Source organism: Zootoca vivipara, chromosome 3 (assembly GCF_963506605.1).
Source record: "Zootoca vivipara chromosome 3, rZooViv1.1, whole genome shotgun sequence".
NCBI lineage: Eukaryota > Metazoa > Chordata > Lepidosauria > Squamata > Lacertidae > Zootoca > Zootoca vivipara.
In genome coordinates, this window is record NC_083278.1 from 30374411 (window position 1) to 30398240 (window position 23830).

At 43.9% G+C, this 23830-nt stretch overlaps 2 protein-coding genes across 2 annotated transcripts in view; one reads left to right on the top strand and one right to left on the bottom strand.

Moving 5' to 3' along the window:
* GCLC (glutamate-cysteine ligase catalytic subunit) overlaps positions 1-23830 on the bottom strand; it is a 122081-nt gene that overhangs the window by 90729 nt on the left and 7522 nt on the right. The window lies entirely within an intron of this gene.
* Positions 7924-23830, top strand: part of LRRC1 (leucine rich repeat containing 1) — a 61015-nt gene continuing 45108 nt past the window's right edge. The window contains exon 1 of the mRNA XM_035109787.2: positions 7924-8737. Coding sequence (XP_034965678.1) covers positions 8579-8737 — 159 coding nt within the window. The 5' untranslated portion in view covers positions 7924-8578. The remainder of the gene's footprint in view (positions 8738-23830) is intronic.

A 23830-nucleotide genomic window follows, 5' to 3' on the forward strand; every position in this document is an offset into this window, starting at 1 on the left:
TTTAACTTTGCTGCCATCCTAGTCCCACTTACTGGGTAGTAAGTCCCATTAAACTTAGTGCAACTTACGGTACTTCTCACTAAATAGACAAGATTAGAATTGCACTGCAATGCTGCCAGCCTATATGCACTTATGGAGAAATGAATTCATTTGAATTCACTAGGACTTAATTCTCAGTATATGTGCATAGGATTGCACTGTAAACTAAAGTATTCTTCCAAGTAGTTCAGTAGTGTTTGAAGCTACCAGAGCTTGTTCCTCCCATGTTATTCACTCTGGGTTTATGTCCTGCATGATAAACCCAGAATAATACCCTTGGGTGTCTTATAACTTAAGATTTGAGCCAACTAAAGTGGCCATCCCTGTTTCAACCGATGCCTCTTAAAAAGAGTGCATAGCCTCTGTTCTGATCTGCATAATGGTCTCTTAACATGCTATTAGCAAAGGAAAACAACACTGCAAACTCCCACTACCCCTGGCACCTTACCTTGTAACAACATAATGGGCAAATGCTGATAAGCAGAAAACAGCACAGCAGATTTAAGTGCAGGGTTACATTCCCATAATACTGGAACACTCTGAGAACAATGGGCTATAAATAGCCACACACACGTTGTACCAACTCGGGCACATTCGAGTCTTTGCTGAGGTGGTACCAAAATGAACACTTGCTCGTTCAAAATTTAAACAAGGTACATGGTGAAATATTGTGGGGCTAACTTTGGCTGGTGGATGAACACAGCTTGGGGTTACAGAAAGCACTTCACTTGGAATAAAAGTGAACTTAGCCTCATCTGTGCAAAGAAGGCTATTATACCTCACCTGGATAGCTAGTCTATAAACAGTGCACTGTCTTCTCAGTCATTGTTTCCCAAACATTGGTCTGTAGCTGTTTTTGGGACTACAATTTCCACCATCCCTAGCTAGCAGGACCAGGATGATGGGAACTGTAGCCCAAAAACAGCTGGAGACCCAAGTTTGGGAAACTCTGATCTAACTAAAGATGTCGTTTTCATCCAAAGGGATGTATGAAACTGGGGTGGGGGTGGGGAATTGCATTCCTTTTTATTGATATAAATTGAGGCCACTAGTTCCACTATCCTAAAATCACCTACTAGAATAGCTGCACTTGGTTCCGTTTGCCTATTTTATACTCATTTTCTCTCCGCAGTGATGGCCGAATGTAACAAAATAGCAACCTGACCTTAAGCAAATTTATTCAGAAGCAAATCTCCTAGAGGCCACTGGGGACTGCATCCCGAGAAATGATGCCTAGGACTGCAGCTCCAGGCTTGTACAGCAAATCTTGGGAATAAGTCTTGCTGAACACAGCTTCTGAGTAAGCATCCTGACAGAGTTCGCTGAAAGCTACATTTGATATAAGTTGTTACTGGATGGTGTCGCAGGAAACAATAGATACAGAATGTCCTCTCGCCTGCTTTGCAACTGTCAGGCTTAGCACAAAGGAGTAGCGGGAGATAACTCCCCACTTGAAAAAGTTACAGTCGATGCAAACTAGCTCTCATACTGGAAGTATGAGAACTCATTCAGATACAGTTGGGAAGGTGAGAAGGGTTCTGGCAGGAACTGCAGCCACTTGTAGTCTCACAGGTCCCACACAAAAAGTACAGTAGGAATATTGACTAAACGTGAATTGCAAGGAACTTTTGGTCTTGTCGATCTGGCGCTCCCAAGGATTGAGAAGAAAATGTTCTTGAATGGCAAGGCATTGCTGAAAGGGAGAAGAGTGTGCTTTAGGCAGATACATGGACACTCGCCCTTCCTTTAGTTAGAACACAGGAAGTTCTCTTATGCTGGGGAAAAACCATTGGTCTATCCAGCTCAGCCTTTTCTTCACTGACTGGCAATAGCTCTCCCGGTTTTCTGACAGCAGTCTCTCTGGAAATGCTAAGGGTTAAAAACAGGTCTTTCTGCATGCAAAACGGGTGCTCTAGAATAGTTGCAAAACTGCTATGTGCAAATAATAATAATAATAATAATAATAATAATAATAATAATAATTTTTTATTTATACCCCACCCTCCCCAGTCAAAACCGGGCTCAGGGCGGCTAACACTAATAAAATTACAATAAGACATAAAAGAAAAGAAAACAATTAATTAAAATACAGATTAAAATACAATATTACAATTTAAAATGCAACCTCATTTTAAGTAGTCCATAAATCAAATCCACGAGGGAGGAAAACATAAGGGTCAGACTGAATCCAACCCAAAGGCCAGGCGGAACAGCTCTGTCTTGCAGGCCCTGCGGAAGGATGACAAATCCTGCAGGGTCCTGGTCTCCTGTGAAAGAGCGTTCCACCAAGTCAGGGCCAGTACTGAAAAGGCCCTGGCCCTAGTCGAGACCAATCTAACCACCTTATGGCTCGTAATCTCCATAATGTTATTATTTGTGGACCTTAAGGTCCTCCGCGGGGCATACCAGGAGAGGCGGTCCCATAGGTACGAGGGTCCTAAGCCACATAGGGCTTTAAAGGTCAAAACCATGTGGGTTAGGAAGCCTTTGCTCTTGCTGCTCTTGCTGCTGCATAATAATAATAATAATAATAATAATAATAATAATAATAATAATAATAATAATATCAGAGCATGACTATACCATGGAGACTGGTAAAAAATATATAAGTCCGAACCTATTTTGCAAATCTTGACTGCAGAGCGGATATTTGTATTAATGATTTATATAATTTGCAATTAATTTGAGTAATTAATAGGCTATTTCTCATCGTGAGTTAAAGGTACCCATGACTATTATATTAAAATATACATGTGTCTGTTGTAGAAATCCTGATTGCGCTGTTTGGGTCTTTTTAAAATCAGGGTTGTTGTTTTTAGAGCACTGCAGGTACAAAATCAGTTTGGCCAGTGACCACAGCAGGGCTTGGGTGGGGCATGAATATTTTTAATGAACGTCTGAATTGTGATGACCTTTAGATCTGACTCTTGACAGACTAGTCAAATTTTGTGGTGGTCCAAAAGATAGAGAGAAAGAGAGAAAAAGAGAGTGAGAGAAGAGAGCAATTAATGTTGACTCTCCTCTCCGGCTCCATTGCTATAGCTTCTTACCTAAGATTAAACCTGATAGTAATTGCTTCTGAGAAGACATGGCGATTAGGATTGTAATGTCAAGATGACTGTTAGAATTAACTGGTGTATATCTCCAAAGGCATTGCAAAATCCATCTAAGATTGTCAGCCAAACCATGCAGAATATGAATATTTACCAATTTTTGGAATATCCATTGCAACACTGCAGGCAATAAACACCGAGGCCAACTCTTTGAAATGCCGCCATGTGTGGATTCAGCCTCAAATCAACAGCTGATGTCTTGAGCAACATCTGCATGTGTTTCATGGGCTGCAGTCAATTGCATTCCAGAAAATTTTGAGGCAGGGGCCCCTTCCCCACGTTTGACAAATAACTATAAGTTTTATTAATTTATTGCTTTGTTAACTGGTCAAATTTTAAAGCTCCCTCTCTATATTATGTCACTGGCTTTATATAACAAACAAGCTCAGCATTCCTCGCATGCCTTTCAGGAGAGAAGAAAGGAGTTCTTCTAACAATTTTCCACAAAGGGCAGGTGATGGCTTAGATTATGCCCATTCCTCTCCCACAGCTTTCAGATAGCAAGCTGGGGATTGGGCTGCCTCATTTTATCTATAAGGAGATTGGTTCAGTCTCTCGGGATTTGCGACTGATTTTTGTGTGTGTTTGTTTTTGTTTTTCAGTACTTGGAGGAACACAAAAACAAAAAGTGTCTACATACCCTACTGGGATTTTCCCCCCTCTTTTGCTTCTTTCCTTTTATTATTGTTTACATTTTTCAGTGCATGCATCGTTAGAAATATAAAGAAGATACAGAACTTTATCCTGGTTAATTGAAACGAATAAAAATCTCACTAGTACTGCAATTCAAACAAGCAGGAATCCCATGGAACTCAGGGAGATTTATAGTGCAATCCTATACATGTATACTCAGAAGTAATCTCCACTGAATTCATCATAACTTACCGCAGAAAATTGTGTATAGGATTTCAGCCTTACTTTGGGATAAATAACTTTAGGAAATGTCACACTTCAGGGACATTTCAAGGGTAGGGAATGGGTGCGTCAAGGGCAAAGAGAGGAATAAACAAAACTGCAGTATGTTCTTCCTTCTGAGAATGTGGGCTGACCTAAACTACCTAAAATGTGGACATAATTAAATTCACCCAACAGGAGTCAATAAAAACACCAAAAGCGGCTTAGGACCCTCGTGCCTATGGGACCGCCTCTCCTGGTACGCCCTACAGAGGACCTTATGGTCTGCAAATAATAACACCTTGGAGATCCCGGGCCTCAGAGAGATTAGGCTGGCCTCGACCAGGGCCAGGGCCTTTTCGGTTTTGGCCCTGGCCTGGTGGAACGTTCTGCCACAAGAGATCAGGGCCCTGCAGGATTTGACATGTTTCTGCAGGGCCTGCAAGATGGAGTTGTTCCACCAGGCCTTTGGTCTGACTCCCCTTTTCTTTTTGTATAAGAACTAATATAAAAGAGGCCTCCCAGCATACTCACAGGCCCATATAAGATCAGCGTAAACAGTTGGGCTGATGAGCACTTACTGTTCCCAAACCTAACCCTGCGAAAAGCCATCTAATTAGACTTTAATTTGATTTTGACTTGTTTTTAAGAAGGTAATTTAATTATTGTTTGATTTTATACCAATGTTATATATCTGATGTTAGCCATCCTGAGCCTGACTTCGACCAGGGAGGGCAGGATATAAATAAAAGTTTATTATTATTATTATTATTATACACTGTCTGCTTCACTCATGCCTCCCGCCACCCAGAAGCAATTAGGATGCAGCTTAATTTACAGAGGAGATGCGCCCAAGCAGTGCTGTCTCATCCCCTCTGTGAATGATGGGGCAGAATGCAAGGAGCCTCATTCTCTATCTACTTATCCTTCAGGGTCCTCTTCCTTATTCCTTTTGGCAACTTCTCCCTTAACTTCCATGTGCAGTCCTCAGCCATCCCCCAGGTGAACTGACAGCGTTCAGTTCCCTCATAGTTGCTAGACGGCAAAGCTGTTTACTTTCCTTAGCAGCGGAGTGTTTCATGCCATCATGCTGTTTTAGCTGTTCATTGTCAGAGACTCGTTTCATGCAATACGATATAGACATAGACACTTCTGCCAGTCAGTGCGTTGCAGCTAACTTGGTGCAATCGCACTGCACAAGGCCTTGCATGAGTCATATGACAATGTGATAGGGGAGGATGAAGGCGTGCCTGCACTAATCCTAAACCCAGCCACACTATTAGGACCTAGAAGCCCCCTGTGCAACACTTTGACAACAGACATGAGTTTCAAGGTCTGTAGCTCAAACAGCTACAGCCCTGAGTGCTCACTGGAAGGACAGATTGTGAAGCTGAGGGTTCAATACTTTGGCCTCCTCATGAGAAGAGAAGACTCCCTGGAAAAGACCCTGATGTTGGGAAAGATGGGGGGGCACAAGGAGAAGGGGACAACAGAGAACGAGATGGTTGGATAGTGTTTGCGAAGCTACGAACATGAGTCTGACCAAACTGCAGGAGGCAGTGCAAGACAGGAGTGCCTGGCGTGCTCTGGTCCATGGGGTCGGGAAGAGTCGGACATGACTAAACGGCTAAACAACAACAAGCTCAAACAGACCTTGAGGTGTTGATGAGCTTCTGCCAATGCAATTGCTTTCCTTTGAAGGACCTCATTAAGACAGGTCTGAGTACTTCCAGATACTGGCAGCTCTGGCTATCATATCACCAACACAGGATGCTGACTGAGAAATACTCTACCTTGAAAAAGAGGTGCATGCCAATTAGATATGCAACAAATCAGAATTTGAGAGAGGCGGTATGTGTTCTTTAGATATGTATGCTACAAGCACGTAACACACAGTGATTCTGCTTAAATTCCATCAGAGAGGTGTGTGTGCTATAGCAGTTTATGCCTTGGACTTGGACTGGAGAAAGGTAAAGGTAAAGGTACCCCTGACCATTAGGTCCAGTTGTAGACGACTCTAGGGTTGCGGCGCTCATCTCGCTTTACTGATCGAAGGAGCCGGCGTACAGCTTCTGGATCATGTGGGCAGTATGACCAAGCCACTTCTGGCGAACCAGAGCAGCACACGGAAATGCCGTATATCTTCCTGCTGGAGCGGTACCTATTTATCTACGTGCACTTTGACATGCTTTCAAATTGCTAGGTAGGCAGGAGCAGGGACTGAGCAAGGAGAGCTCACCCCGTCGCAGGGATTCAAACCTCCAACCTTCTGATCAGCAAGCCCTAGGCTCTGTGGTTTAGACCACAGAGTTCAAATCCCTGTTCAAACGGTTGCAAAACTTATTTGGTGATGTTAGTCTGGTCATGGAATGAAGATTATATCTATGGCAAGAGAGTTGGAAAAGATTTTTTCTTTGAGGGTATTTGTATTATTATTTTTTAAATATTGTTAATGTGAAGAGTGTGAAAGTTGGGGGCCAGGAGTTTTGGGCAAGACAGCTTGTGTTCTCTAATTATGCATATTTGCTAGGGAGGTGGGGATGGTGTTGTATTTCTAGATACATGTAGGGACTCAGACTTGTGTAGGAGCAACACCATCTTTCCTAGAAACCTGTCTCCTTGATTCCGGGTGAAAATGTGGTGCACTTGCTCATTGATAAGGTCATCTGCATGTGCTTAGAGGTACTTTTACTATGTTTCTTCTGGCTAGTGGGTTTTTTTATTATTATTATTACCAAGCCTGGACATAATTGGTGGCCCCTTGGTCTCAGCCTAACCCTTTACAGTCATACCTCGGTTTAAGTACGCTTCAGTTTGAGTACTTTCAGTTTAAGTACTCCGCGGAACCGTCTGGAACGGATTAATCCACTTTCCATTACTGTACTTTCAATGGGAAAGTTTGCTTCAGGTCAAGTATGGACTTCTGGAACCAATTACACTCATACTTTGGGTTAAGTACGCTTCAGGTTGAGTACTCCGTGGACCCGTCTGGGATGGATTAATCCACTTTCCATTACTTTCAATGGGAAAGTTCGCTTCAGGTTAAGTACGCTTCAGTTTAAGTACTCCACGGACCGTCTGGAACCGATTAATCCACTTTCCATTACTTTCAATGGGAAAGTTCGCTTCAGGTTAAGTACAGACTTCTGGAACCAATTGTGTACTTAAACCGAGGTGTCACTGTATATGTCCAGCTGTCCTTTGTTAACAACAAATTGTCGCTGTTTTTGTGTGTTGAATATATATATATATAGTAATTTACGGACCTAATTGGGATCTAAAGCCATTTGCACATAACAAATAGAAACCTACACAACTCAAACACTGTTGCTGTATGTAGGTTTTATTTTATTTGCTTTTATCTTTTATTTTGGAAATGTACATCCAGTTTTTTCCTTTAGTTTTTTGCCCCCCCTCAAGAGAGTGGAACCCTAAGCTATAGCTTCTTTAGCTCCTACGTAAATCTGGCACTGGGTGGAAGGGACCACGAGGGTCATCTAGACCAACCTCCTGCAATGCAGGAATCTCCTGCCCAACATGGAGCTCAAACCCACGACCCTGACATTTAGAGTCTTATGCTCTTTCGACTGAGCTACCCCTGGCCAGGAAACTTTGGGAGAAGGAGGGGGGTGGGTCATTCCCTCTTCGTCCTCCGCGTCCCCCGGATTTTTCCTCCGCAGCAGACGGAGGCGAGGTGCCTGTTCTTTCTCCCTTCTCCCTCGCTTGGGTGTCACACACACCACCTCGGGGTCAGATCCCAGAGTCCCAGCGAGGGAGAAGGGGAGGGACCAGCGGCTGGTGATGTCAGCTTGGGAAGAGCGAGGGAGGGAGAGAGGGAGAGCGAGAGCGCGACGGAGGAAGGGAAGGAGGGAGGGAGCGAGAGCGCCGAGTGTTCCGGGTCAGGCGCAGGAATGAAGAAAGGTGCTGCTGCTGCCTGAGCGACGAGCGAGCCGGGCTCCTTGGGAAAACTCGGGGACACTGATTGGACAGCGGAGGCCCAATAAGAGACAAAAGCAGCAGGAAGGTTTTCTGTTTCTTTTCTTTTTTCTGCGCGTAGTAGTCTGGAGCGGCTGGAGCGGCAGGAAAGAGTTTTCTCCTGTCCCAGGCGAATGTTTGCAGGGGCTGCTGCCGCCGCCGCCTCCTCCGGGACTTGCTGAGGAGAAGGCGAGGGCGCCCTCCAAGGCGGTGGCTGGCAGACTAGCGAAGGCGACGTGCCTCGGGAGCCGGCGTCGGCGGCGAGGGTTGCTAAGGGCCGGGTGTGGAGCCGCCCCCCTCCGCTGCTCCTCTCCTCTCTCTCTCCCCCCCCCCGCGCGCTCGTTGGCTGGCTGGCTGAGGGCGAAAGAAGCCGCGCGCGCGCGCCTGCCTGCCTGCCTGCCTGGCGCTGGAACTGGAAGCCGAGCCGGGCAGGGGGCCGCGGGAAGGCTGAGGAGGGCGCTGCCCCGAGTGGCCGCGCGAGCCTTGCGCAGCTTGCCGAGGGCTGGGCTGCGGGAGGCAGCCAGAGGGTTGCCGCCGCCGCCTTTGCCTTTGCTGCTATGTTCCATTGCATCCCGCTGTGGCGGTGCAACCGTCATGTGGAGATTATCGACAAGCGCCACTGCTCGCTGGCCGCCGTGCCCGAGGAAATCTACCGCTACAGCCGCAGCCTCGAAGAGCTCCTGCTCGACGCCAACCAGCTCCGAGAGCTGCCGAAGGTGAGCGAGATATGGGGCTGCAGTTGGGTGTGTGAGTGAGAGAGAGAGAGGGGGGGGGGAGATTCATTTTCTCAGGTGGGTCAGGAGTTCCGCTCTCGCCTCTCTCTCCCTCCTCGAACCTAGAGGTGAAAGAGTCCGCGAGAGGTTCCTTCACCTCGGCTGGGACTGGGAGCAACCATTAGCAGCGAAGTTTTTTGGGGGGGAGGGAGGGGGAGGTGGCCTACTGAAATCAGGGCCGTTTCTCAAACTTCTGAACTTGGTTGGCGGGGGGGGGGGGTTCCGCTCTTAGTGCTCTCTTTTCGATCCACCTACCAGCGCGGGTCACTGGTTTACTCGGAAGGAGTGTCGTGAACCCCCGTTCTCACGACGGCATCAATACATTCCGAAGGTGGTCTCTTTGGCGCATGGCTGGGCTTCTGTCAGAGCGCGCTAGCAAACCCCCCCCCCCCGCTCGCTAGTTTGGGATGGAACAACGTTGGACGAGAGGAGAAGGTGTGGGGCAAGGAGCTGGCAAGGTAGGGAAAGGGACCTGAAAAACAGCTGTCTCTGCCTGGGCGCCAGCCTTCCTTGCCAACACAGACCGAAGTCTCAAGTCTTGCAAGACCTGCTTTTCCATTTGTGTGATGGCCTGTTTGCCTTGTAAAGAAAAACAAACTATCCTGCTTCACAGCCAGGTGGTACGAATGAGATTTTAGAACAGCATCTTGTCAGGAAAGAAGAAATGAGGAGCAAACAAACTTGGGACCCGAGATATAGGAGAATAGTGAAAGTGGTACTGGGCTCCTGTTGGATAGCCTCTATCTTCCTCACGAAAATTAACTTCTGGATTTCGCCCCCTGAGTTAACACTTAAAGGTGATTTCCCGCTAAAGTAGTGCTGGAACTATCCTTTCATTTGCAGGTACTGTATTGCTGTGGAGATGGGAATTTCTGCAATGGCAGTACTGTGTTCAATTAATGTAGTCACAAGGGTGGCTGCTTGTAGTTGTTGAACTGGCCCATGCACACGTTCGCCATGGAAAATACACCATTTGGATTTACTGTACAGTGAGATGGGGAAGACCATCCCCTTTACACAGGGACTATTACAAACATTGTTTTTAAAATTTCTAGTCTCCTGCTGTGTTATTTTTTTTTTGGGGGGGGGGTTGTGTTAGCCTTTTGTTAGCCTGCCCAAATAAAATGGTTCTGAGTGGGTTATTTTATGTTTTAAAAACACACACAGTACAAATAAAGCAGACTCTGTGACTATAACTTAACCACGTCAGCTCAGATTACCTTGCATCTCTTCTGAAATACTTGGCGTGAGTCTGTAGTGAGGCCTCATTATAAGTGAGTGATATAATCCATAGATGCCACAATGGTATTGATATGTGCTACTTTTACCAGTGGTTTTGAAAAGCATCTTTCGATGGATTTAAAATATGGGCAGAAAGCATTTTTCTGACTTTTTTTGAGAGCAAGTAAAAGCTCTCAAAAAAAGCCCTCCTGCCACTGTTTCCCTCCCTTAATGTAGATACTTCCCCTTTCACTGTACAAGTTTATGAATCAAGTACCACCTCATCTTCATTTGTGGTAGTGAACAGCCTGTGGTACCAACTGGCTGAGTTGCTGTGGTTTCTTGGGGAGCTAAGCCCTTTGCAGTTCAGTTTCTGTGAGGGAGGAGAAGGTTGCAGTATGCCTAGATTAAAGTGGAAACACAGGGAATGTTGGAGAACTGGGATACAGGGAAGCTAAGTGACAAGCTTCACAGAGGACAGAGGCTGAAATAGAAGGACAGAACAGGCAAGGACCTGAGAGAATAACCTGAAAGAAACATAGGTGGAGAATTCAGCTTGAGGAAAGTTGCTGCTTGCTGTTTTAGCTACTGGGTTTTGGTAAAAGTTTTCATGTGATGTGATGTACAAGAATGTTTGCTGAATCAGCATGTGTGACACTTGGAGAAAACATCACCCTTATCTAGCTCTGGTCATGCTTAAAAACCCTCTCTACCATTTATGTGTGGCTAGTCGTATCAAAATACTAATGAGCATTTCGATGTGCATATGGATCTGCATCCCACTGGACACAATATGGTGCAGACAGGTGTGTATTCTGAGTCACATTTGGTTTATAGCAATGGTTCCTGATTCTATAAGACAGTGATGGGATATAGCTGGACTCTCAGGTCCCATTATCCTTGACTGTTGGCTGCACTGGCTGCTGATGCTGCTGCAAGTTGGAGTCCAGCAATATCTAGGTTAATTCCAACATCCCTGCCTTAAGAGACGTGGAAGTCTGTTTTCCGATATTGAGCTTTTTAGCTGCTTAGGAGTGCAAGCCTGGAGTGTAACCTTTGGTTCAAGTAGCTACTAGAATGGAGCAGAATAATCACTTTTGGTATGGTAGGCAGGCCATTTTTGAAGTAGAAAGACTGAGAATGACCAGTTCTCAATTTATAGGATGAGGGATGTTTGTTTCCTCTTGCTATTTTCACTCTTAGAACCCATACCCTAGGAGCAAAGGACTTTAGCACCTATAAATTGCCAGAGAACTTGAAGTATTCTGTGTGATGATTCATTCCATCTAGGATATAAGGAACTGTCTTGAATTAAATCAGGTCAGCTGAATTCCATGGGAATGATATATACCAGGCATCCCCAAACTTCGGCCCTCCAGATGTTTTGGACTACAATTCCCATCTTCCCCGACCACTGGTCCTGTTAGCTAGGGATCATGGGAGTTGTAGGCCAAAACATCTGGAGGGCCACAGTTTGGGGAGGCCTGATATATACAGTATGCTGCTTCACTGCCTGTGCATTGATTTGGAATCAAACATTATGTAATAAAAAGACCAATCAACTCTCTCTAGTACTGGCTTTTCAAAATCTTAGAAAACAGTATTCTCAGTGCTTCACCCCCCCCAGGGGGTACTTAAGGGTACGCAATACCAGCATCTCTTTTTTGGTGGTTAAAAATGTGGCATTTACTGTAACAACTTCATGGTGCTATTCTCAAAAAATAGTATTTCCTAGTCCTGCTCTCTGATACTGTATTATTTTACTGGAGATCACATTGCTCTTTTACTGAGCTGTGCCTCTGCCCTATACAGTTTGTGCTTCCCCTCTGGAAAGGGAACTTCATTAGAAAAACTCAGTCTTTTTAGATTGTCTTCTTCCAGGATTCAAAGGCACAGCTTCATGGGTGCAGACCTTTGTGCGAGTCATATGCCAAATCACTGAGCCATACTGTGTGTGTGTTTGTAGCTGCTTCATGCTCAAATATCATGCTGTGGTCTTTCAGTTTGTTTGTCTGGGTATGCCATTGAACCTGACAACATGCTTCTTAAAAGTGATAAACATGTTTGTCTTTCCATTCTTGAGTTTTTCCTTTAAGAAATACAATACCTTCATCTCCTATATTTGGTCTTCTAAAGAACTAGCCTTATTTATATTGTACTCTCAGTTTACAGTGACTCTTCTTGGAGCAAAACATAGTTAAGGAAGTATAACTGGTGTGAAGTGGGTGTCTGAACTGGGGGGTGGGGTGGGGAGGCTTATGTCTGACCACCAAACCAGAATAAAAAGCCATAGTTTGAAGTTGGTTTTCAAACCAAGGTTTTTTGCCAACTCTGATTCAAGGCCCATTCAGAAATTACTTGGGTGAAAGTAGGCACAGAAAGGCAGGACTATTGCCCCCCCCCCAAGTCACATTGCTATCTGTGCACATCCCCTTCTATCCATGCATTGTATGTATGTCTTCATGGGGGAAGCCTGTCTACACACACACACACTCATTCTGGGATCCTGATCATGCAGGGTGGTAGTCAGTTCTAGTCCTGCTCACAGGAGACTAATTAAAGTTGATGGGCATAACTACCGTAACTTAGGTTTGTTGCTTTTATTGGGTCTACTCTGAGTAGGACTTAGTTGTGTGTGGCCCATAAGGTCTCTGAATGCGTGAAAGCCTTTGTGTGTAGACACTGACTCCTCCTATGCAGACATCAACATACACAGCCTGGGGCTTCTTATATGTGTGGAGCCCACTTCAGATGAGTAAGACATGAAGGGACTTTGGTGTGATGTCCGCATGAGCAAATGAGTTAGTCATCACTCTTTTTGCGGAGATGCTGTGTCCTGGTCAGGGGAGTGAACTTCTTGTATGTTTGTGTTTCTAGTCTATAGTTACCACAAAGTATGGCTTGGTGTGTTTTCTGAATTCATCAAAAGTGTTTCATTTGTTCGTTCGTTCATTCATTCATTTTCATCTACCCTCGCAAGAGCAGTGCCCAGTGATGTATGGTTAGTAACATGTCAGATCCAGGAAGTGTTTCTAGGGCTTGAACCCAGGTTACATTCCAGCACTCCACTTGCTTCTCCCCACACCCAAAGAAAAATAATCACCAGCTGATAAATAAAGGTTGCATTTTATCTGTGGCCCTTGCTTCTGTCGAAATTGTTTTAGGGAATATTGGGATTTCCAAGGGTCGTAAGGCAGGAACTGGCAGGCTTTAACACTTGAGGGTTCTATTTTGGTTTTGTTTTACTGTAGCTCAGCCAAAATAGAGGCTCAACTGGGTGGACTTGATTCGAAGAATTAGAAGCAAGCTGCCTCTGAGCACATGCTCGGACCATAAATTTATGATTAGTACCAGAAATGAGCTCACAACATTTTTCACATGAAGGTCCTACTCTTGATTCTCCTCCCGACCCCTGAACCTTCATTTTCATAAACCTCATTGGGCATGTGGGTTGGGAGAGCATCGTTGTTAAACAATTGGAAGTCAGAAACTTTTGCCAATCTCCTAGATATCTGTCAGTAGATCCCAATCTACCTTTTGCTGACCCCTGTTTTGAGCTGCTTTGAGTAGTCCATAGGTATTAAGAAGGGCAGGATAGAAATTTCTATGTAAACAAAATTAACGTGGTTCCATTAAAATAAAGCTTTACCCAAACCTTTTATTTACTGGCACTGTGATGAAATATATATATATATCACCTCTGCCAATACATCTCTCTTGTCTAAATAACATTTTGTGCAGTTTACCAAACATCTGAGTGTACATATTTTCATTTTTAACAATGGTCTTTGTTTGCACCTCCCAGTATTTTTTATTATTTCTTGAATTTTGTATCCTGCCCTTCCTCCTGAAGGAGCCCAGGGTTATAAGCACACCCGCAATTTAAAAACGAAGATATTCAAAAAACCAACTACAATTAAAAACCAGTAAGTCTGAAACATTCTAAAAGCATAGAGTTAAAAATATGGTTTCACTCGGTGGTCTCAGTGTTGCCAGGAACAGTATTCTTTAGCTATCAAATGCCTGGGTAAACAGGAATGTTTTCAAGTTTCTCCTGAAAGTTACTGATGATAAAGATAGGTGCATCTCCCTAAAGAGAGCATTCCACAAACACGGAATCACCACTGAAAAGGCCCTGCAATGAGTGAGCACCACCTGTTGCTGACACACCACCAAGCCATCTGCTGCTGAGCATAGGGTTATCTGACATGGTTGATATCTGGGAAGGCAATCCCTTCATTATATTTTATGTCTTCTTAAATGCATGGGCTACACAGTCTAGCAAGTGACTACCAGGAACACATCTATGAAGGTGTAGTTTGGCTCTCAGATCCAATGTCCAGAACTCTGCAATTCCATAGTATAGGTATGGTCTTAATAAAGAAAGAAATTGCCAAAGGTGTGAAAACATTGAAGGGCTGCCTAAATTAGCTCCTTGAACATTTGATAACTTGTGCAAATAAGGGTGTGTGTGCAATATATAGTAGAGACAGAAAACAATAACCCCACACACCTGTCCTGATAGGGGATAACTTCCAAATCATAATGGAAATCTCTTCACCATCCTGATAATGTGTAGGAAGAACAGATCCAGCAGCAACGTGTGTGTGTGTGGGGGGGGGGCAATGCAATGTGCATGTTTTTATAGCTATTTTCTTTCAGGAAATATGTAACAAAAGTAGTCTTTTTAAACCTGCTGTCCTCTGGATGTTCTGGTCTACACCCCCCCCCAATCCCTGACCATTGATGATTCTGGCTGGGGGATGATGGAAGCTGGAATCCAAAACAGGTTCTGGAAGGCTGCCTTAGTAGTTTAGTATGAAGGGGAAGACTAATCTCATTTAGGCAAGAAACAATGTGTTTTCGTTTGCGAGCCTTGAGACTTTAAAGCAATTCATGCTTTACCCTGAGAGATGACAATATAAGGTGTGTGTGTGTGTGTGTGTGTGTGTGTGTGAGAGAGAGAGAGAGAGAGAGAGAGAACTAAATGGCATTTGGAGGATTGTAAACACATAATGGAACTGACATTTCCTTTTGCTAATAATAATAATAATAATAATAATAATAATAATAATAATAATAATAGAATTTCTTTCCACCCAGCAAGTTTTATTGCTGAAGGGGATGGCTTGTTGCCTGAACATTCTCTTTTGAAATATCTAGATTCTCTGGAACAGCAGGTTTTAAGGCATGGCATGGCATTGCTTCAAGTCAGCTAAGGTATGCAGGTGATACTGTACCATGAGCAAGGCCAGACATATGTGAAACTGGATAATTAAGGTTCCTGCAATTGTTGCGTATATATTGCTCTTCCTCCAAGGAGCTTGGAACACTATTATTCTAGTAATTCTCCTGTGGTGGAGGAAGGGGATCCTGTGTGGGTTGTCACTGCCCACCTCTCCACTGTCATGAAGTCAGGGTTTTGAAAGGGTACACCTGTGGTGAGCAAGGCATTCTCCCCACTAATTCAATTCGTACTTAAACAAGTAATTGTGTAGGACAAAAGAACATAGTTCTGGCTTAGTTCCAGTAGTAGTGGAGCTGTGTTATATGCCTTCAGACTGCTCTCTGGGCCATTGCTGTGTGGACTATGCATGGCAGCGCTTTTTGGGATGTACAAATGTTTCTGACAATACTGCTTGCGTAGTTTCTCAACTATCCCCAGGACCCACAAGAGAATATCTCATGTCTCATGCCTTGTTGATGCCTTAACAGTCCCTAACATTGTTTTTGCAGGTGATTAGTCACCTTTTGGCTTCTGTTCTTACAGGATGTTACTGTCCTGTTCCCACAGTAAATGTGAGGCGATTTACAATTGGTCCTGATTCAGCCATGTGATAGTGTCGATTTGAAAGCAAGTTTTCTAGTTAGGGGTTGCAATGAAGTGAGGACAAAAGACAGCACAAGTTGATAGAAGCAACATATATATACACTGTGTTTTTCCATGTACAAGACTATATTTTTTCCTAAATTTTTGAAGTTTAAAATAAGGGGTTGTCTTCTACACGGATAGTACATACCGGTAGTGCATTTTCTTAATTTTGAGTCCCCCAAAATAGGGGGCGTCTTATACACAGAAAAATATGGTATTTGAATTTTCAGTTTAAAATATGAATTGGTAAACCACCTCCTTAAATTTCTCATTTTTAATACTTATTACAAGTTTTTATATATATATTTCAAGCTAAACTTGTTTTTTTAAAAAATAATACTTGCAATGTTCTAAAACAAATATGATATTCTAATTCTGATTCAGTTACCTGAATACCATTGCTTAGGTAGCCTGAAGTGCAGCACACTTGCACAAATGGGAGGTAGGAGCAGGCATGGGGTACCCCTGATATATTCAGAGATACAAACCCTACAAAGGCATGGATGGTTGCTGCAGGGAGGATATCCCCTCAAAACATCCTCATGGGTATTGAGCAAGCCCAGTGCCTGTAGAATCCTGACGGAGGGGAAACACCCTGAAAACTGGGTGGGAGGAAAAAAATGGGATGGAGGGGCTAGAAGAGCAGCATGGAGGAAGAAGCAGAGATATATAAAGATGCTTGCCTGTTTACTTGCTCTGCATAGCCTTCTGACTGAATTTGAAGACCCACCCGCCCAAGCTTGCATGTTACCTTTTGTTCTTCCTATTGTAAATTAATATGATCAGAATATTTTCATTGTTCCTTGAGGCTCTTCAGGCTGCTTAGGTGAAAGAGCACTTGGATTATGAACATGCATTAAAAAAACAAAATAACTGCACTGTAGTGGCTAAATGGGTCTAGGTAAAGGGTAAAAGGACCCCTGACCATTGCGGTGCTCTGGAGTTGCGGCGTTCATCTCGCTTTACTGGCCGAGGGAGCAGGCGTACAGCTTCTGGATCATGTGGCCAGCATGACTAAGCCGCTTCTGGCGAACCAGAGCAGCGCACGGGAACACCATTTACCTTCCCGCCAGAGTGGTACCTATTTATCTACTTGCATTTTGACATGCTTTGGAACTGCTACGGCAGGCACCCCCAAACTGTGGCCCTCCAGATGTTTTGGCCTACAACTCCAATGATCCCTAGCTAACAGGACCAGTGGTCAGGGAAGATGGGAATTGTAGTCCAAAACATCTGGAGGGCCGAAGTTTGGGGATGCCTGTGCTAGGGTCTAACAACTTTTTAATGTCATACTTTTCTGCAGTCTTCTTAAATTATGGACACATTGTCATAAGGAGTGTAAGTGCCTACAGTTTAGACCAGGCATCCCCAAACTTTGGCCCTCCAGATGTTTTGGACTACAATTCCCATCTTCCCTGACCACTGGTCCTTGTAGGCCAAAACATCTGGAGGGATGCAGTTTGGGGATGCCTGGTTTAGACTGCAGGCTGGCCAATGTCCCAGAAGTCTTCATCAAGGAACTTTTATCCAAGCCTTTGGGAAGGATTGATGTTGGAAACTACTCAGAGAATTTTTATCACCTACTTTTTTTTAAAGCATTTACAACCCATCTTTCCCCCAAGCGGCTCAAGGTGGTTCTCTCCCTCTTCATTTATATCCTCACAACAACCTTGTGAAGTAGTTTAGGTTTTTATATCCTGCTGACATTTCTGTTTCTATTATTGTCAACATTTTATAGTGTTCACTGTTTTGTTTCTTTCTTTTTGTATGTGACATATGGTATCGGGTGGCCTCTAAGGTAGGTAAGTAAGCGCACCCTAGGATCATCCAAAGCAATTTGAATACACTTGAGGCACACCTCTGATGCTAAGCCAGATAGACAGAAGTGCAGGTCTTCAAAAACCTGATGAAACTCTGGATTTAGCTGTCACGTCATGTCTTTCTTCTCTGTCATTAGAATACAATGTTTTATGACAGCCTTCCTCTATAAATTTGGAGTGGAAAACCTGGTTTGGAAACGCCTTAAATCAACAGGGTGCTGGCCTGCACTCAGTTACACCCAAGTGCTTCCAGTAACACTTGTTTTCTTGCAATGTGTACACATACTTCGGCAAGAACCTTATTCTCAACAGTACACTAGGGATTTTCATCTGTCCTTGTAGTGAAACTAATGTGTACAGTACAAGACACAGCTGGAAAATGTGGGCTTAAATGCTGGAGTTAATGAGGGAAGGGATGGGTTGCGAGGATGGGTGGGCGTATAAGGGATACAACTAGAAATGTCCATAGCCCAGTAGGACCAGCTGTGAGAATTAGTGAGAGGTTCATTGCATTTTTCCTGTGTGACCCCTGTGTTGAATTCTTCCCTCTCCCAAATAGGTTTGCATGTTTAAACAGAACCGCTTAGCATCATGTATTTGCATTCTTACAAAAAAATGAAATGCATCTTCTGCCATTATCTAAGGTGATCTCTTAGGAACCATAGGCAGCTCCCTTATACTGTTGGTCCATCATACTTTGTATTGCTGATACTGACTGGAAGAAGCTCTCCAGGGTTTCAGCTAGGAAGTCTCTCCCAGCCATACCTGGAGATGCCAGGGATGGAACCTAGGAGCTTTCGGATGCTTTACCACTGAGCTATCACCCTTCCCCAAATAGTCCACATACACATTTCTTCTCTTCACACGTTTGCCACCTCCAGATTTGTGTGGACAACAATGTGTAGATTAGTGATAGGAAGGGAGTACAGACCTTTCCTTCTTGGGATGTGACTTGAGATTTCATTCTGTACATCATTAGTATCTCTCCCTCTAAAGTTAATCCCAAGTGCTTTAAAAGTAGCTGCAATGTGTGTGGCGTACTTCAGATTTCAACAACTGCTGTAATTACTTAATGTAGAGCACTAACTCAGTAATTGCCCATCTTTGTGAAAGCTTTGCAACTGAGGGAAAATATTCAACAAAATTCATATATTGCTTTGTTTTAATAAAACATCTAAGTAGATTAGACACAAGTAACTTCTTTGCAATGTTAGAAATTAGCCAGGCACCAGGTGTGTTTTGTGACTGGCGTGGGTCCAATTGCAACCACATGGAGATCTCTGGATGCCAGGTTGATGAGTGGAGGAAGCAAAATGTCACTTAGAGAAGGACCTGAAATAGTTTCCTTTGAATTTGTTTTATTCTGGATTGTTTTATTTGATGTTTTAATGTGTTGCAAACCACTTTGAGATATTTTCTTTAAAATATAAAGCAGTGTGGAAATGAAAACAACAACAACAACAAATCCCATTGCAAAAAACCCCCAAACACCACCTAGACATTGTATTGTGGCGACCATAACCTAGGTCTAAGGTGCCATTTGGCGATTAGATTATATACAGTCATACCTTGGGTTACAGCTGCTTCAGGTTGCATCTTTTCAGGTTGCACTCTGCGCCAAGCCCGGAAGTACTGGAACAGGTTACTTCTGGGTTTCGGCGCGTGCGCATGCACAAAGATATTAAATCACACTTTGTGCATGCACAGAAGCGCCAAATTGTGACCCACGCAGACGCGGGTTGCGAATGCTGCGGGTTGCGAACGTGCCTCCCGCATGGACCACGTTCGCAACCCGAGCGTCCACTGTACTTGAGTTTCTAATACTGCTTCTACATGTCTGGATAGGCTTGTCTGAAACAAAAATGTTTTAAGCAGGCACCAAAAAGGATACAGTGTACAGTCAATAGGAAGATAGTTCCTAGGTGTAGATGCAACACCCTAAAAGCTCAATTTCTTGCAATGTGGCACCTGGAACAGTAACCGTGCTGCAGATCGAAGTGCTCAAGGGGGCAAGCACAGGGTTGGACAAGTAAACTGGTCACAAGGGTTTTTAATACAGATAGTGATATCTAGAATGTGGCCCAGTAACAAATCAGGTTCTCTATGCTGATGGGGTCTTGGGAAGCTCCTCATAAAGTGCATTGCATTAATCCAATTTCAAAGCCACCACTGCCAAGCTCTCCAGGGGTGGTCATAGCTGGTGCAGCTGGTAAAAGTAGCTTCTAGCCACTAGGGCTACTGGGGCTTCCATTGACAGACCTGGGCCCAGAAGCACCACAGGGCTGGGCTGCGTACCTGCACTAGCCAGTGTTTAGTTGGCTTTGGAGTGAGATTTGTACTCTCGGCTTCGTCCAGCATGCTTCCTTTGTCTGAAGTTCCCCAGAATGCCAAGGAGTCGTCAATTGTGTCAGCTGCCCATTTCATCTTTGCATTGCATAGCGAGAGCAGGGCTTCGACAGAATCGCCAGCTTCCCCCACTGCAAAATCTCCCTGAGCATTCGGGAACACATCAGGTTCCATCAGTCTCAAACTAGGTAGTTCCCTCACTGATAACTTCTGAAGGCTTTTTGAAAACAACAGCGGCACAGACCTGTAAAACTCCAAAAAAATACTGTTTCTTAAAGGGAAAGTTTGTACCATTCAATTCACTTTCAGGGGGCTATAAGGCAAGGTCAAAGTATTTAATGTTTTCTTTCTTTTGTGCTACATTGGTGTGTTGTTCAATGCTGTGGTTGGTTGTGCAAGAATTACTTATACAAAGTAGCAGGCTGGGTTGCTTACTTATTCTCCATGGCACTGCTGGTAATGGAAGTAATCTGTCTACATTCTTTCTTCCCCTTTCCCACTGCTGAGCATGGCTACCCGGCTTGTTAGTGTATGCCCCAGTCCTTTTCCCCCTGTTTCCAGTTAAACTGGCCACAGAATCGGTGGCATCCAGTAACAAAGTATGATTATAGGTTTCTTCTGCAGCAGCTGGAGGTGAAAGCTTTCTCCCTGTGCTGTGATCTGATGAGTCTCCCAGCAGATGCTCTTTAATCTTTACTGCTTTTGCTGCTCATTCTACATGTTTTGTGTGTGTGTGGGAGTAAATCTGTGCCCACAAGAAAACAAAGCAATCATTTCAGTGCATTACTGAAGTGAGCATGTGGAAGTTAGGTTTTGCAGTAACTCTGAATTATCTGTGACAGAAGGCCCTCGCTTCTGTTGAGTTGCTTCCCCATTCCCTCCTAGCCCCCAGTGGGTCTGCAGTAATGTAGATGGGCTCAAAATTGGCCTCTTTGTAGGAGTGTAGGTCACACAGATGAGAAGCTTTTCTGAGCACAGCTGCCACGACTAGACTGGCAATGTCAGAGGGAAGTGCTGAGGGTTCAGTCGTTCTGCTCACTCTACCTCTTGGCTACCATTTCAATCTTCTTTTGCTAACCTTGTTAGACTTGAGATCACCTGTCAGATCTCAAGTGGGTGAGCCACGCCCAGATTTTGTGGATGTTTTGGTTTCAGCATGATCCCCTACCTCTGTTGTCTAACCTGTGTTACTAATTACAAAATACCATTCTGTGAAAGAGTACAGATTGAACTAGGCATCTATTACAGACTTAGAAGCATTAAAAATTAAGGCAGCCAGCTTTTTTTGTATTTTATGGCTTGGTTGTTTGCCACTCTGCGCTTCTTTTGGAGAAAGGACGAGACAGAAATTTAAGGGGGGAAAACACACAGCGAGAACTGTGCTTATAACACTTGCCATGTGTTAAAAAAATAAAATGGCTATGGTGTTAAATCTGCAATTTCTGTGAGATGGTGTTTACACCCTTGTTTGTTGGCAAAACTGTCTACATGTGTACAATTAAGTAAGGAAGGACTACTGTTAATTGCTCCATGTGGCATCTATTACCGGCAGTGATAAGCTACTGAAAGGTCATGATAGAGTTAGTGTGATTTCCCCCCTCCACCACACTGGTGCATAACATTTTCAGACGCTTCCACTGGTACAGAGAAAATCACCAGGCTGCATGAGGTAGCTGCTGTACACTATCTGTCTACCATGAAATAACAGCTGCAGTGAGGGCGATTTGAAAGTGATCTCCATTTGGTATCAGTAATGTTTAGACTGGCTAGTGGGTAGCCCTTGATTAGTATGCTTTAATTCAATTTTACGTGATCGGGAATGACCAATTTTTTTTAAGAACGTTAATGTAGCTATGAAAATATTTATATAATGCTAAATCATAAAGAAAATATCAAACAGTTCACAGCAACTTTACATAAATTCCATGTAATATTTTTTGAAATCAGAGAACTATTGTGGAAGGGTGTCCCCCCCCCCATTAATATTTATTGAGTTTTACAAACTTTTAAACAAATCAACATCAAATTTAACATCAAACCTAATACACATTTAAAAGTTGTATTCTTAAGTGCCTGAATAAGCCTGATGAAACAGAAAAGCTTTCAGTAGGCATTTCAAAGTTGGAACAGAAGGAAGCTGTTGCCTCTCTATCGGCAGAGTGTTCTGCGGGACTGTGTTTATGAAACTCAAGGCTAGGTTGCTTGTTATTGCCTCACCTACTTGGCTAATGACCAATGATGCTCCGACAGATAATCTCAGTGATTTTGTTAGAGTGCAGAGAGTGTGCAGAGGGTGAGTAAGTGATCCTTGCAGTGTGACCCTGTGAATCCCTTCTTAATGCACCACAGCAGCAGTTTTGTGTTGTGTGGCTGGAAAAATCCTAGGCACTTTGAAAATTGCTCCTGGTGCTTGAGGAATTTGAAATATTTTCCCTTGATTCTGTGCTGGGCTGCCTCCTAAAACAGCAACTCCACTTGCCGCCAGGTTGGTGTTTGGATGTTTCATACAGGGTTTGGTCCCATTTGTGTTCAACAACAAAAACAAAGGGCTGTTCTTGTTTCTGTGACTACATCTTTTAAATGGATGGATGCCCAATACAAATAGTGGGTGGGAGGGGCAAATGCTCCTCTTTTTCAGTTCTCAGCTATTGGCTAAAAGCTCACCCAATCATTAAAACTGAGGTGACTTAAAAGCGGGTGACAGATCTGGTTCTCCTTCTTCAAGAAAACTGCTGCGTTAATCACAGATGTGTGACAGAATATATTCTTAGCGATATCACATAGCTGCACCATATGCACCGTAACTACTAATCCTGGAATCCCCAGCATCACACTCAAAACCTCCCTTGGCACCTGCCAAGGTCTTCTGTCCCATTTTCTTAAAATCTTTGCTTTTTTGGCTTGCAAGGGGTGGGTGTTACCTGCTTTTGTCTGTTTGTTTTGGTTGGAAGTGGGTGTTTTGCCTGTTTGTGGGGTTGGTTCTGAGCACCGCCAGTTTTTCTTCTGTGAAATGGGTATTTTGTGGTGCCCACAACAGTTTCTTAAATTCCCAAACATTTCCCTTGGCTCTAAAAGGTGTGTGTGTGTGTGTGTGTGTGTGTGTGTGTGTGTGTGTGTGTTAGGAAACCTCTGCCCTGATCTACCTACTGGGCCTTAGTAAATGGAGGAAAACTGTCACAAATTACGAACACTATACTTGCGTGCAGTGTAACCACTACATCTTTAGACTGAATAAGGGAAGGTTACAATAATTGCTGTAACATTTTATAAGATGCTCCCATTGCCCACAGGGACATGGGTGTAAGTACATTTTTAAAAGTCCTAAGTAATAATTACAAAAAAGGCTAAAACCACAAATCACCTACGTACAGGTGAGCACTCATTTCAGTAATGGGTAGTGGTACAAAGTTTTGAAGCTGAATTATATTCTAGGTCAGTGTTTCCCAACCAGTGTGCCTCCAGATGTTTTGGGACTACAACTCCCATCATTCCTGACCACTGGTCTTGCTAGCTAGGGATGATGGGAGTTGTAGTCCCAAAACATCTGGAGGCACACTGGTGGGGAAACACTGTTCTAGGTTGGAGCAGGCTAAAGGTTCAATGAAATGGCAGAGGACCCTATGAGAATGCCATGCCAAGTGTTCTGAAAAAATGGGTCCTGTCTCTGGGAGTCCTCTGGGATCAGATTCAGGGTGGAGTGGGAGAAGGAAGAAAGAGCAGTGAGATTCCCTTCCTTTTTTTGTTCAGGGTTTTGATTTGAATCACCACATGAATCTC